This window comes from Panthera uncia, assembly GCF_023721935.1.
Source record: "Panthera uncia isolate 11264 chromosome B2 unlocalized genomic scaffold, Puncia_PCG_1.0 HiC_scaffold_24, whole genome shotgun sequence".
NCBI lineage: Eukaryota > Metazoa > Chordata > Mammalia > Carnivora > Felidae > Panthera > Panthera uncia.
In genome coordinates, this window is record NW_026057580.1 from 5,326,580 (window position 1) to 5,343,046 (window position 16,467).

The 16,467-nt window shown below is 45.0% G+C and overlaps 1 protein-coding gene across 1 annotated transcript in view; it reads right to left on the reverse strand.

Moving 5' to 3' along the window:
- Nucleotides 1-3,091: 3,091 nt before the first annotated feature.
- The window catches only part of TBC1D22B (TBC1 domain family member 22B), an 80,321-nt gene continuing 66,945 nt past the window's right edge, over nt 3,092-16,467 (reverse strand). Inside the window, exon 13 of the mRNA XM_049653352.1 lies at nt 3,092-5,113. Within this exon, the coding sequence (XP_049509309.1) occupies nt 4,985-5,113 (129 nt within the window). The 3' untranslated portion in view covers nt 3,092-4,984. The remainder of the gene's footprint in view (nt 5,114-16,467) is intronic.

Consider the following 16,467-nt stretch of genomic DNA (forward strand, 5'->3'; position numbering starts at 1 on the left):
GATACAGTCCAAAATTACTCAACATTCAAAGATGTAGGAAAAGGTGGTCAATTTTTATGAGGAAAGCCAATTGAAAGATGCCAACCCCAAGATGAGACAGATGTTAAAAATGCCAGACAAAAATGTAAAACAGGTATTACAACTATGCTTCATGAGGTAAAAGTAAACACACTTGAAATGAAGGGAAAACTCAGGAGAGAAACAGGAACCACAAAAAAAAAAAAAAAAAAAAAAAAAAATCAAATGGAAATAGTAGGACCAAAGCCTGCAATATCTGAAGTAAAAATTCATGGGGCACCTGGGTGGCTCAGTCCATTAAACGTCTGACTCCTGATTTCGGCTCAGGTCATGATCTCACAGTTTGTGAGTTCAAGCCCCGCATCGGGATCTGTGCTGATCGAGCAGAACCTGATGGGATTCTCTATCTTTGCCCCTCCCCCACTCATGCGCTGTCTCTCCCTCTCTCTCACAAATAAATCAATAAATAAACTTAAAAAAAGTTCACTGTAAGGGCTTGGGATGCCTGGGTGGCTCAGTTGGTTGATTGTCTGACTTCAGCTCAGGTCATGATCTCCCAGTTTGTGGGTTCAAGCCTCGCATCAGGCTCACTGTTGTCAGTGCAGGGCTTGCTTTGGATATCCTCTGTTCCCCTCCCTTTGCCCCTCCCCCACTCATGCTCTCTCAAAATTGAATAAACTTTAAAAAAAAAATTCACTGTGTGGGCTTAATGTAGAATGGAGATGACAGAAAAGGAGTCAATGGACTTAAAGATAGACAAAAAGAAAGTTCTTAATCTGAAGAACAGAAAGGAGAGAAAGTGAAAAAATAAAACAGAACCTGAGGAAGTATGGGTCTAACATTCACATCATTAGAGTCCCAAGGGAGGATTGAGACTGGTGCAGAAAAATACATATATATTTGAAGAATAATAGCTGAAGGCTTCTCAAACTTGGTGAAAGACATACAACTATAGATTCAAAGAACTCAAATCCCAAGTAGGATAAATGCAACAAAACAAAGCAAAACCAACCAAAAAACACACAAAAAACCCAAAACTCCAAAAACAAAAATAACCCCCCAAACAATCCACAATTCAGATACACTATCAAACTTCTGAAACCCAAAGGGAAAAAAAAAATCTTCGAAGCAGTCTGAGAAAAAACATATTCCTCAGAATATCAAAAATAGAATTACCGTATGGTCCAGTAATTCTGCTTATGGGTATATACCCCAAAGAACTGAAAGCAAGGTCTTTAAATATTTACACACCTGTGTTCACAGCAGCATTATTCTCGATGGCCAAAAAATGTAAGACCACTGACGGATGGAAACAAAATATGGTGTGTGTGTGTGCCCACGCGCGTGTTGGAATATTATTCAGCCTTAAAAAAAGGAAGGATGGGGCGCCTGGGTGGCTCAGTCGGTTAAGTGTCTGACTTCGGCTCAGGTCATGATCTCACATTCTATGGGGCTCTGTGCTAGCAGCTCAGAGCTTGGAGCCTGCTTCGGATTCTATGTCTCCCTCTCTTTCTGCCCCTCCCATGCTCACGCTCTCATTCTTAAAAATAAACATAAAAAAAATTTTTTTTTAAAAGGAAGGATATTCTGATACATGCTACAACATAGGTGAACCTTGAGGACATTACGAAGTAAAATAAGCCAATCAAAAAACCCCCATATACTGTATTGTTCACTTACATAACTTACCTAGAGTCGGCAAATTCAGAGAGACAGAAAGTGGAATGGCGGTTGCCGGCTGTAAGGAGGAGGAAATGGGGAGCTGTTGTTTAATGGAGACGGAGTTCTAGTTTTGCAAGATGAAACGAGTTGTGGTGACGGTCGCACAACGATGCAAATGGACTTATCCCTACTGAACTGTACACTTAAAAATGACTAAGATGGCAAGCTATGTTCTGTGCATATTGCCACAATTTTTAAAAACACAGTCTGAGAAAAATAATGGAATTAAACATAGAACAGCGATCTCAATGACTGTGGATTTCTCATCAGAAACTGTGGAAGAGACAGTGGAACGACATCTTTAAAGCGCCAGAATAACTATACCTAGAGAAAATATATTCAGGACTGAAGGCAAAATAAAGACCATTCTCAGATGAAGGAACACTAAGAGAATTTCTCGAGAAAGTTTTGCAGTCAGAAGGGAAATCACAGTTTCAGAAGGGATGTTGAAGGTTAAGGAATGAAGGAGGAATCGCTTCTCGGCCTTTTGGCTAAGATCAAGCGGAGGAATGAAGGAGGGACATAAATGGTAAGTGTCTCCTCTCAGGTTCTTTAAGATATGTGTATCGACTGAGGGCAAAAATTGTTGATTTTGAGCCAGGCATATGGCCGCCTGGAACAGACTATTCCTCCAACCTCCCTTACAACGAGGTGTGACCTACTGTGGGACGAAGTTCCGCTCCCTGAGTTGTAAAAGGAGGTATTAAGGGGCAGCTTTCTGGAACATTCCTTAAGATACTGCTGACACATTTTTTTTTCATTCCTTTTTCTCTGTCCCTTCTTTATCCATCCTGTTGCTTGGAAAGTGGATGCAGTGGCTGGCGTGGCAGCCCCATCTTCCCCGGTGAAGACCGCGAGGCGGAGTCCGGATTCCTAAAGACTCTGTGAAACAGACCCATCATCCTAGCCCTGGGTGGTCTACTTTTGGACTTTGATGTGAGGCAGAAGGTATGCTCCCTTGGTGTGTAAGCCACCGTTACGTCTGGGTTTCTGTAGCGTGTTGCTGCATTTGACCCTAAGACAGCTCCTAATTGCTGAAACCAAGCAACACTCTCGAATGAATTCAGGGAGAAGTTCTGGGTGAGGAAACCATCCAAGTGTTTCTCACAGCACTTGGCGTATGGCGAGGTGCTCTGTAAATGTCAATGGTTAGGTACCATGTGGCTCAGTTTTGTATTTTCCACAGTATCCAGCACAGAGTCGATGCACCATCCTCCGAGACCGCCTTCTGACTCTCTGTCGATCCCCAGCTTGCCCTACGGAAAATGTGTCCCCCATCCTTACTGGCGTCAGCAAGAAAAACCCGACCAAAGGGCACAGCACGCCTTAGGTTCCAGGTTCCACAAACCCATGGGAGAAAAATCAGCAGTGGAGGAGGAAATACACTATTTATTTACAGTTCTTTCACTTTATCCACAATTTCCATACAAACATAAAAACTAAAAAAATAAAACCACCACTTGGGAACACAAGTGTCTTTCTTTAATTAGTCCGGTTGAGGGAGGGTCACCGCCCTCTTGCTCTGTGAAGGAGACTATTGAGGCACACGGAAGGGGAACAGGAGAAGGTTGGGAAGAATGCCTGAGAAACAGCTCCAGATGAGAAATGTAACATGCCAGCGTGGTGGAGCTTCACTGGCGGAGACTCAAGGGCGTCACCCACTGGGGACACTGACCGGCTTCCCAAGAGGACGACGGCTCCTTGCCACCATCCCCCCCCCCCGCCTCTCTACTACGGAACTCTAGAAATCAAACACGCCTCACGCATCTCATGAGCGGTGTGGGGTATGGTGGTGACAGTGGGGGACGCTGGATGCTTCTCTCGGAGAAGAGCCCTCAACCCCAGGGAGACACAGGAAACCCCTTTCCTTGGCACTGATGAGTCAGTCACAGCTTCTGTCTTGAATACAACGCTGACTTAAAACGGAAAAACAAAAGCTCTCCCCCAGCATCCTGGGGAAAGGGAAGGGCTGAAAACATGCTCTCTGGGAGGTGGCTAGGGGTGAGGGGTGGGGGGCAGGGGGGCTCTGTCTGCCCAACAGGGGGAAGGAGTGGGGCTGACGCTCCACCAAGACCCGGGGAGGGGTGGGGAGGGGGGGAGACAGAAAAACTCAGCCGCTGACGCTTGGGACGGCCACCGCTGGTTGTCAAAGCAGCTCCATCTGCTCAGCGCCACTTGCTCTGGCAGACGCCCACCCGCTCCCTCACAGGGGGGCGCCCAGAAACCGACCTGGAGGCGCTGGGCCCACCTGCCTGGCGACGTCATCTGTGCTAGTGACCTAGATTGCTTTCACATGTTGATGCACATTATAAATATAAAATCATATCTGCTACAAAGAGGACGTATATTTGTACATCTTTACCCATATACATAATAACACAATTTACACATAATATCTTGGAGTGGGTCATCATGGAAAAAGGGTTTGGAGAGGTAAAATGCCCCTTCTCCCTCCCCCTGCCCTGATCCTTCTCAAGGGATGCTCATATACTTGGTCACCGGGGGGCCCTTCCCAGCGGGTCGTGACAGGGCTGGTCTGGACACATGAATTCGGACATGTAACTAAATGCCGAGGGGTGTGGATACTCACGTACACACACGAACGCAGGCACACATACAGACATCTGGTGAGAAAAGGAAAACTAAAATTCCTAGCCCTTGGGTGTAGGCCTCTGCCCAGACTTATAAGCATCAGTGCCTCCTCTATCTGAGAACAACAGTCTAAAACTGCCCCTCACCGGCTCACACGAGGGCAGAGGGGGAAGGGCTAGGAACCAGGGAGGGAGGGAGGGGGGGAGGGGCCAGGAGTCTTTTGAAAACATAAGGCATTTTTTGACCTGTGATCAAATGAAACCATGTCACAAAAAGCAACGGCATCAGTTGGGGCCGGGAGGCAAGAGACAGTCCGTCCATGTAGGGACAATGTGAGTTGAGACCCTGAGCCTTCCCCTTCTTCTGTCCAGTTTCTTTGAAAGGGGCAGACAACCCTGTACCTCCTTTCCTGTCCTCTCCCAGAGCTGGGCCCATCCACATGTCATGGAATACTGACAGTGGTCCAAGAAACATATCCAGAGACATGGAGTGGTGGACAGGCACGCCAAAGAGTTAAGACCTGGGCGGCGGATGTGAGCTTTTTACAGCAGGAGTGGTTCCTGGCCTGAGTCCACGGCTCGCACAGTGGCCACAGTGATCAGATTGCCATCAGAGATGGGGACAGTCTGGGTCCCCCCTGGGGAGACAGCACCTATCGGCGGTAGTGATTGGGGGCATCGGCAAACATGTACTTTAGTCTGTATGCCTCGGCGAGCAGCAGCCCAATCTCTTCGTTGCCCCAATGGATCGTAGGTAGGTTTTGTAGCAGCATCAGGAGACCCTGGAATGCAAGAAAGACGTTTTTATCATCCCGGGACTACAGACCAGGGGACCAGCAGGCCCTGGGATGGGGTCCCTTCCTCCTGGATCACACACATCCCGCAAGGTCGGGCTCCCTCCTCCAGAGCAGCACACATCTCCCGGCCCCCAGTTCACCTTCAGAAAGCCCTGAAAAGCCTCTGCTAATTTTCCGATATCCACTAGCACCTGCCTCTTTGAACAATACTATAAACAGAGAACGACACCGACAAATAAGGATATTTAAAAGAGAAAAATAATCTCCCTCATCATCCAGACATACTCTCTTCATTTCCAAGTACTGCTTTTCAGTCTTTTTCTCACACGCATATTTCTTTAAACAGCTGTAATCATAATTATGATTTTATGCTTTTTAATCATCTTCTTTCTCTAGAATTTTAGTGTCTTTCCATGCAGCCTTCAAAACTGACTATTCTCAGGGTTAGTATGTAGCTATACCCAAATGTACTCAACCATTTATCTTTTGTTAGATACTTAATTTGCTTCCTTTAAAAATAACATTTATTAAAAAAACCCCTCATTTATTCATATTCATAAATGCATAACCTTATGCATTTGACATATTTCTCCTAATCGAGTGTTCACTTGTAATCACTATATTTAGCTTCTTCCTTGTTCTCCAAAGACTGTCCTGTCCTCAACCTTCCGGTCCAGCTCATTTCCTACTATCCCAGTATACATGCCTCCTCCAGCTAGGCCCATTTCAGCCAGATTTATCTGTGCCTCCGTGGTTTAGTTTACTTGGTTCCTTTCACTTGGAATACCTTTCCTTTTCCCCTCTTCCTACCTCAATCCTATTCAGTTCTCAAAGCCCAGGTCCCTCAAACAGTTCCCATAGAGACACCCTATTAAAGAGGATAACAGAATAAAAAGCGAATGTGAGGTTTTCTCTGTAATTTATTTACCCATGTTGTTGCTGCTGCTTCATGTTGTTTTTCTTTCTCTTTTTTTTAAGTTGATTTACTTATTTATTCTTAAATAATCTCTACACCCAATGTGGGGCTCGAACCCACAACCCCGAGATCAAGAGTCACATGGTCTTCCAACCAGGCCAGCCAGGCACCCCTGTGTCTCTTTTTGAACTGGATATTCTTCTTCTTCTTTTTTAAAATTTTATTTATTTATTTTGAGAGAGAGAGAGAGACAGACAGACAGACAGACAGCGGGAGGGGCAAAGAGAGAGAAGGACAGAGAATCCTAAGCAGGCTCCATGCTGTCAGTACAGAGCCAGATTTAGGGCTTACTCTCATAAACTGTGAGATCGTGACCTGAGTTGAAATCAAGAGTCAGACATTTAACCCAATGAACCACCTCGGTGCCCCATCAACTGCATAGTCTTATTTTTCTGATTATAAAAGTAATAGTAGCAAGACAAAACCCAGAGACACAAGAAGACTGGCAGACTCGATTACATACAACTTCAAAATGTCAAAAGGTGCCGAAAACCAAGTTAAAATCTAAGAGACTGACTATAAGTTATATGCTAACTAATTTGGATGTAAACGAAAAAAAATAAAACTAATAAAAAACAAAGAAACTGACTGTAAGAAAATATTTTTAACACCTATAAAAGACAAAAGGTTAATATCTATAACCGAAAAGGGTGCCTACAAATCACTGAGAAATAAGAAAACCACCAAATAGAGAAACAGGTGAGTAATATGAATAGGTAACAGGCAGAGTGCCTATGGCCCAACACACATGCGGTGAGTACTCTTGCTTTTAGCTGCTCTGAACACCCAGCAATGTTTTGTAGTTTTTAGTGGAAAGGTCTTGCATATCTTTTACGAGATTTCTTCCTTTAGAAATAGAAACTTAGCTGTGCACAAAGCTGCCTGTGGTACATCACTGTTTAAGAGCCCCGTTCTGGGACAGTGTATGTTCTTGGTTCTGCCCTAAAACCTCTCCCTCCCCACTTCCCAGAAAGTGGGTGTGAGTGGAGGAGGGGAACAGTCATCTCAGACCATAAGATTACAGCCATGCGTTGAAGGCAGCAGAGGGAGAAGACAGAAGACATCTGAGTCCCTGCCACACTGGAGCCGGGATGTCAGCCCTCGACTGCTTATGCTGAAAGACTGTGAACTGTGGGGAAGTCAACAACGGTCTGGTTTTAAGCCACTGCTATTCTAGGGTCTTGGTTACAGGGGACAAGCTTATATCATCTTAACAAAGACAGGCTGTAGCTATCAAAATCAGAAATGCACATGGTCTTTGATCCAGCAACTCCACCCCTGTATCCTGTCCTAGGGAAATATTCGCATCCGGCAGGAGGGTCTTCCCGGCATGCACCACTGCTTCAAACAGTGGGGAATCAATCGCTGGATAAACAGTGGTCATCCACATCGTGAAATACACGGCAGCACACGGCACAAAAGAAGTCGCACTAGGTGCACCGAGGTGGAAAGATAACAAAGGCAATTTTACAAGTACCAAAGAAAAGTAAGTTGTAGAAAAATACAGGATGATCCCACTTAGGTAAATGAGAAAACACAATATATTTGTATATGCACATATGTATACAAAAAATTTAGAAGGTGAGGTGGTAAACTGTTAACTGTAGTTACCTTCAGGGATGAGAGACCTTCACTTTTTTCCCGTTATACTTCTGTATCTTTTGGGCTCTGTGTTTTCAATTTTTACAATAAAGTGTTGATGCATTACTCGGGTGATAGAACTTTTTCTCTTTAGTAATACATGTTCTGTGGTAGTTTTGTTTAGTAAAAAGTAAAAAAGCAGAAAATAAATCACCCGTAATTTCATAACCAAGATGAAGCCACTTTTTTTGTTAAAATATTTATTTACGGGGGCGGGGGCGCCTGGGTGGCTCAGTCGGTTAAGTATTGACTTTGACTCAGGTCATGATCTCCCGGTTCGTGGGTTCGAGCCCCGCATCGGGCTCTGTGCTGACAGCTCAAAGCCTGGAGCCTGCTTCAGATTCTGTGTCTCCCTCTTTCTGCTCTCTCTCCCCCATTCATGCCCTGTCTCTCTCTCTCTCTCTCAAAATAATAAACATAAATTAAAATAAAATAAAATAAATAAAATATTTATTTATTGGGGCATCTGGGTGGCTCAGTCGGTTAAGTGTCTGACTCTTGGTTTAGGCTCAGATCATGATTTCGCAGTTTGTGAGTTCGAGCCCCGCATCAGGCTCTGCGCTGACAGTGAGGAGCCTGCTTGGGATTCTCTCTCTCCCTCTCTCTCTTTGCCCCTCCTCTGCTCATGCTCTCTCTCTCTCAAAATAAATAAATAAACTTAAAACAGATTTTAAGTAAACTCTACACCCAATGTGGGGCTTGAACTCATGACCCCAATCTCTCTCTCTCTCTCTCTCTCTCTCTCTCTCTCTCTCTCTCTCTCGCCAAGATCAAGAGTCATATGCTCCACTGGCTGAGGCAGCCCAGAGCCCCAAAAGGACGTCACTTTTAAACACTTTGGCATATTTCCTTCCACTCCTTTTTCTGCACACTTTCCATAGTTGAAACATTTTATCTACATAATTTTGAATCTACTTAGCATTTGTCATAAGCATTTCCTTTGATATTAAAAACTCCTTGTAAATATTTTCATGGCTAAAGAATTTCTCACGATGCAGATGCACCAAATTTACTTTACATCTTCCTGTTCTGAGTACTTAATTATTTCTGGTTTTTCACTATAATGAAATTACAATGAATAGCCTTGTGCATAGAGCCATATTTTAGATTATTTCCATGGGCTGACTTCCTAGGATTGAAATTACTGTCAAAGAACATGAACACTTAAAAGGTATTTAACGCTCATTCAGAAAGTGCATTCCAGAAAAATGCTCATTTCTGTAGATCTCCACCAGCACTGAGTACTCTTACTAAACAAAGTTCTCTAATCATAACCCTTTTCCCTGAGATTTCCAAGCCTGAGAAGAGAGCTCAAAGCCTTAAGTCAACATGGTGGTGAATGCACAGGATGAACACACTGAGAAAGGAATCAGCCTATATGCTTCTCTACATATGTTCAACCCTCCTCCCCAACCCCCCATCCTGGTTGCCATCAACCTCCTCTCTTCCCCAAACCCTGTAGGTTAGCCACCCTCTACTATCCCAACGTTGTTACCGAAATTCATTCAACCAGACAGCTTACTCAACCAGTTAATGATTTTCACTCAACCCACCCAGATGCTAATGTTACGTTTAAATACACTATTAGCTGACCTAATGTCTCTGGAGTGCGCTTTTCTCATGGTTAACAATTCTCCCTGGGATGTCTTGGCCTCTCTTCTAGGTCTTTCTTTCTTTCTTTCTTTCTTTTTATTATTTTTTTTTAATGTTTATTTATTTTTGAGAGACGGGAAGAGAGCACAAGCAGGAGAGGGGCAGAGAGAGGGGGAGACACAGAATCTGAAGCAGGCTCCAGGCTCTGAATTGTCAGCACAGAGCCCAATGCAGGGCTCAAACTCGCAAACCGTGGGATCATGACCTGAGCCGAAGTCAACGCTTAACTAACTGAGACGCCCAGGTGCCCCTCAGGGAGTCTACTTTTATTCTAATTTGGGCAGCTTCTCTACTATAGAGGTCCTCACCTTTTCTATACCTCAGACTCTTTGGCTATCTGGAGAAGCCTATGGATCCCTTCTTAGAATTATGATTTTTTAAATACATAAAATTAAATACATAGTACCATGAAGAAGGCCCGTTAAATTGAAAGTTATCAAAATATTTTTAAACAAATTTATGATACTGCTGTATATGTACTTTATTAATATATTCTGTAACAGGATCTAATGGCAGATTAAATAACTATCACTATTTCAAAGTAGCAATGAACATAATGTTTTCAGATATCTGTAACAACTTAATATGATATGAAAATACCTGCAGTTAGTGACAAAGGAAGGTACCGCTAATATTACTGTGCTTTCCTGGCTACATTTGTTAATGTAGGAAATGCCAACTTTGAATTTGGGGTTACCGAAAATAAAACTGAAAATTTTTTTCCATTCATGTCTAGGGGTCCCGACTTTTTTTTCTTTTTTCTTTCTTTTAAATTCGTGTGTGTGTGTGTGTGTGTGTGTGTGTGTGTGTATTTAAATTTTATTTATTTTGAGAGAGAGAGAGAGAACACACAAGTAGGTGACGGTCAGAAAGAAGGAGACACAGAATTCCAAGCAGGCTCTACAGCATCAGCACAGAGCCGGAGGAGGGGCTTGAACTCACAAGCCGTGAGCTGAGATCAACAATCAGATGCTTAACTGACTAAGCCACCCAGGCGCCCTGGGATCTCCTGACTTCTAAACTTAGACCCTAAATGAAAGTGTTTACTCTTGTAGCTTGCCCTTCTCTTGATTCACACCACAGTCAACAAGAATTCTTATTATACTTTCCTTCAGAGGTAAGTTTAACACCCAAGTATCCATATTAACATTAAATTTTTAACTTAATTTATTCATTGGAAAACTTTTTTCTTGCTTTCCTTTTCCTTCCTTCCTTCCTTCCTTCCTTCCTTCCTTCCTTCCCTCCCTCCCTCCCTCCCTTCTTCTCCTTCTTCTTTTTGGTTCAAATTGCTTTTGTCATTATAGAATTTCAGTCCCATTTTCAATCAGCTTGCTGGGTGAGGTCAAATCGTTATCCTTTTTCTTGAGGACACATTTCATTGACTCAGAACCAACCCCTGCCTTCCATGGAAGGGGAGCTGAAGGAATGGTACTTGGTTACCCTCATCCGGAATATTAGCAAGCAGACGCTGGGAACTTGGGAGCCTCAACAAAAACCCTTGGGTTCGTCCTGTCATCACAGCCAGGAAGTTCCAACCAGGCTGCAAAAGCTGAATCAACTGTAGGACCTCTTAGAAAAACCTGAGCCCAAGCCTCATCCCTGGAGTTTTTTTTATTCTAAAACCCTGGGATGGGACCTGGTAACCACACTTTCCCAATGATTCCAGTGGGCAATCAGGTGTGGGCTTACCTCTAGGGGGATTAAAAAGCTCTACAGGAATAAGAGCATATTTGGGATGCCGGCCTCATGGTGAGATCCTAAGGAAGGAAACCCCTAGATGTTACACAGAGAGAGACCTTTCATTACATAAACTAAGATAAATCTATAAAATAAAAATAGCTTGTAGCCAATTTATTTTAATGTTTTCACAGTTTTTGTATGAGCATGTACTCATGTGATGTGTAAAAGATATAAAAATGGCGGAATTTACAGTTTTTGACATGATAGGATATCCACCATATTTTGTAAAGTGATAAAAAGAGGTTACAAAACAAGTTATAAAATGGTTGCATTAATGGCTATATACATACAGTACGTATTTGTGGAGATCTGTATGGGGAAACATCTGGAAGAAAATAAAGCACCTTTGTGTGGCACAACTTCAGGTATTTAGTTCTTTTTTTCTTTTTGCTTATTGGTGTTTCTAATTTTTTTTTATAATGATTACAACCCGTGCACAATTGATAAACAACAAAAGAGTAATATCTCTAGATGGGAATATTCTTTGCTGGGATAGAATCTACCTATAATTTCCAATGCCTCTAACCTTGCTAGAAACCTCCGGTAAATCTTGAAATAATTCTAACACTGCACAAGTTAACGTCCCCGGATGCCCCCTGGGCAGTAAGGCATCGCGAGGGAGCACTCTGCCACCTGGTGGCTATGTCTAGGAACTGCATCCCTTCGCACAGTGCTGCAACAGTGGGAAACCCTGCCCAACGCATTGATAAATCTGGGATGATAGAAAAGAAGCAGAAACCAAATGGCTGGGGGAAGAAGGTGTTAATCACAAGTCAGGGGCTTTTATCTAATGATAGGGAAGAGACAAAGTTGGAGCAGGGAATAACTGAAGATTTGTTACAAAGCCAGCCCATGGGAGCACTAAGCATGACAGGCAGTCAGATGAAACACTGAAGCCATGAGAAGACAGCTTATGAGGCAAGCAGCAGTGAGGAGTTCCAAATTAATGGGAAGGGACCAAAGAAAAGTTGGAAGTGGCTAAAATAGCAGAAAACAACCTGACCTAGATGCCAGCTGAGAATCCACAGATCCTAAAGGAAAAGGAATATGGCAGAAAAGAAATTAGTGCCATGGTGGGTAGGGGGAGGCAACAATTAGATAAGGGGGTCAAAGGAGAAGGAATAGAGGTTATAGCCAAAGAGACCCTGTAAGGAAAAGGTATAGGGGAAACCTCTTAGAGGATGTCCAATAGATGGAAGAAGTGGAGAGCAAGAACACCAAGAATAATAATCATTATAGTGACAGCTACCATTTATTGAGCACTTACTACACACCAGATGGGGCTCTACATGCTTTACGTGTACTCTGTATTAACTCATTTAATCTTCCCACCAACACCATGAGATACATAATATTATCTCCACCTTACAGATGAGGAAATTGAGGCACAGAGATTAAGGAATTTGCCCAGGGGCACAGAGTGGTACTGGGCTGGAATTTGAACCCAGGCAATCTGGCTCTAGAGCCTGTGCTCATAACCACTATATATTTCAGCGCTTGCCCTGGAGTAAGAAGAGAAATGGGGCATAACGTAGAAGGAACCAAAAGAAAGGAAGTCATGGCAGACGCTGTTTGAAGGAAATGTGGAACAGTTGCTTGATTTTACTCAGTGGTAAGAGCCAAGCACAACCAAAGATAGGATGTGTAGTAATTAACAGCAAAAGAACTTAAAGACCCCATAAAACATACACTATTAAATAAGATACTGTGTGTAGAATCACTTAGCAATATTGGAACATCCTTTGCAAATGTAAAGTGTACTCAGGCATGTAAAAATATTTTCCTAGTCAAATAAGCAGTTCTTTAAAACAAATCCCCCATTCTGAGAATCAGTGAGTTAGCAAACCAATTCCCCTGGTTACAATAAAAATTTTCAAAACCATGTCCTTGTATGTAAACTTTCTGAGAGTCAAACTTATTCACTGGTTTTCTCCCAAAGTGTGTTTAGCAACTTTCCCATCAGAGAAGGTCGGGTTGAGTTCTTCAATGGCTTGTGTTATGTCTAGGGATCGTGCCCTTTCTCACGCCAGCTTGCTGTGGGTGAAAGATCTTCACTTCCCAGGGCTCCCTCTGAACCCTTCTTCTGGGCAGGATTCACACCGACAACTCACTGGATGTCTGTAAAGATGAGGCCTGCACTGGCCAATGCTCCAAAATCCTACCCTTGAGTTCCTGCAGAAGTGGTGGGTGGATGCCATCTGATTCAAGGGATTTATTTGCATTTAGTTTCTATTTAGGCCGCGAGCTTCTTATATAGGCTTAGCACTACTGAACTGAACAACTCTGACCTACCTCCTACAAAAGACGCTTTCAGAATAGGAGTCTCTCCAAGGTGTTCTTCTGTAGGATGGAGGCACGGGATTCTGGGATCAGCTGGCCCCACTGACTCCCTTGCTGGTCCCCATTTTATGTAAAGGAATTTTGATTATTAGTCTTCAGAGTCCTCTGTGGGGTGCTTCTCAAAATCAGTTCTGAGACCTCTGAGGCCTTGTTGGCCCTCACATCTTGTGGGGTCCCATAACCTTCTGGGCTCTCACAGATGCTGCTTTTCCTGAGATGACTGTTTAGACTGTGGGACGAGGGAGCAGGCATTCACTCAGGTGCCTGTTCTCTCTGACTCAGGCACATACACTTTTCCCAGATATGTTATTCATAGTGGAACAGTTTTCAGGCTTCCTGTGGGTTACTTCATTCAGTACAAATTTTCTTTCTTTTTTTAATATAAATTACGAGTTTATTACAAAATACAACATGTTAGTTTCTCATCATCAGCGATTCAAGAAAACAAAGCCAGGAGCTCACCCTGGGTGGGGCTGGAGGCCAGACGCCGCCAGGCTCAGGAGCTGGCCACAAGTCACCGGTTTACAACCCCCCGGCAGATGGGTGTTCTCCGGGGTAGCCGCCACCCAGTTCTTGTCGCTTGCACACCGCGAGCTCCAAGGAACGAAACCCCGGTGCAAAGTGTACGTCCATCGTGAGAAGCTGGGGCAGGGATCACAAGAGCTTGACCGTGATGGACAGGCCAGTAAGGGTGGCCGTGCTGCAGTATGGAGGGTAGGTGCGAAGGCCACGGCCACCGTGTCCTCAGGGTCACTCCCCTGAACCTGGACTTGCTCTGCTACATTCACTTCTTCTTGTGTCGCTGGCTGCTCCAGGTCACTGACGCTGACGGAGCAAATCAGATCAAAGGTCCCGTGCACGCCACCGCTGCTGGGAACCTACTTGTCCTCTTTGTCCATAGTTACCAGGTGTCCCCAGAGTGCTCAGAGACGACGTTACTCACCTCCGGTTCTCCAGGGAGCTGCCCCCACCACTGGGAACCACCGCGGGCCTGTACAAGTGCTCTGCGCACGTTTTTTCCTGAATACCCACATTTCAGCATAGCTCATATCCTTCCAATGCACACTGAAGTTCTGATTTTTGAGGTGCTCCACTCCTTCGCCCCGGCAACTCCTTTGGTTTTGGTTGTGATTACGGGGTGGTGCACCGGCCCACGTTCCCTCACGCACAGAACTCACTCAACCATCTCCTGTCCTTCTGGGTTTGACACGCGCCTGCTCTGGGAAGTCTCCCCCAGAGTCTGACGCCCACAGCCTGCCCTGATGGTGTTTCTGCCACTGGGTGTCAGGAATAAAGATGTCTTCCGGCGACCAAATTCTGTGGCTCTCCAGGCCCACTTAACGTGCCAGGTTCAGCCTTGGCCAGAGGACGGGAGAGTCCACTGTCACTGCTATGATTCTGTCACTTCACAGTGGCGTGTACACCCCTGTGATTCCCTAGTTCACTCTGCCGGCCTTGTGGGGTGGGACCAAGGCACCCCTCTTCATTCCATCTCCAAAGAGCTAGCAGCACGGGTCAAGGCCCAGACATCCCTGGCCAGGCTTTAGGACGGAGGCTGTTGGTCCAACAAGGGATGGGGGTGAAAGTTCCTCCCCAATTGAGGGTCAAGCCCAATCTCTCCACAGGCTTCTCCACAATCAGGTCTTGCGGCACCACCCCTCACCCTGTGACACTCCGGCCACACTGCCTTCTCTCTGCCTCTTCCCTCCCCCCACCCCTCAACGTCTTACCCTGGCAGGGCTGCTCCTCACCGCCAGGGAGATGGCACCCAGCAAAGCACGGGCCAGGGGCAGGCGCTGGGAAGGGCTGAGTGGGACAGCAGGCCTCCCAGCTCTTACCTGCTCAGCCTAGGTCCCCAGACAGTCCCCTGTGCTCACCTTCTCCTTCAAGTGCCTATGGCAGCTATAAGAGATGCGGACAGGCAGACAGAACTCTTGGGCAGACAGAACTCTCTCTAGGCTCACGGCTGGGGAGAGAAGCCCCAATCCCTCCCTCGGCAGGTGCACAGCCACATAGGAGACCTGCCGGTTCTGATTAGGGCGCTCACAACCAAGGCAGATCTCGCTCTCTCTGACCACCACTGAAGCTTCCCCTTTGCCAGTTTCCCACCGTCACTGCTCCCATCCCCAACACCCTCGGTCGGCATCACACAGCCTCTAGCACGGCCGCTACCCCTACAGCCAGCAGCCCTGAATCCTAGGGTCACCCTTTGCCCTTCTAGCCCCCACGATGCAAATAACATCAAGATCCTCACTCAATACCAAGATTCCTATGTGAGAAAGGACTCATTTACCCATTTTGTTTTGGTGATTTTTACACAGTCAACTGGCTACTGAACAGCAAAATAATGACAATGTCAGATAACCCATGAAATAAATACCTGTGAATCTATACTGATATAAATAGATACATGAGGGGCGCCTGGGTGGCGCAGTCGGTTAAGCGTCCGACTTCAGCCAGGTCACGATCTCGCGGTCCGTGAGTTCGAGCCCCGCATCAGGCTCTGGGCTGATGGCTCGGAGCCTGGAGCCTGTTTCCGATTCTTTGTCTCCCTCTCTCTCTGCCCCTCCCCTGTTCATGCTCTGTCTCTCTCTGTCCCAAAAATAAATAAAAAACGTTGAAAAAAAAATTAAAAAAAAAAAAAAATAGATACATGAATACATAAATGGGAGAGAAAGGACAGCTCTCCCTTAGGTTAGAATAGCAATTAATAAATATAGAAGCAGTGAAAATAGAAAATCACAATTAGGCAAACATCACAGTAATGACTGTTACAGGCAAGAGCCATTCATGAATGTTAAAAAGTGGGTGAACGAATGATGAGAAACATCAGAATTGCATAGTCTCAGACTGTCTCTACAAAAGATACTTACCAATTACCGAAGGGAAAATAGTAACTTCACAGGGGAGAGACTCAGGAGACCCCCCTGAGTCAAGCGATCGAAGGCGGCAGGAATGAGACCTGCCAACACCAGCTACCTCCTCATAC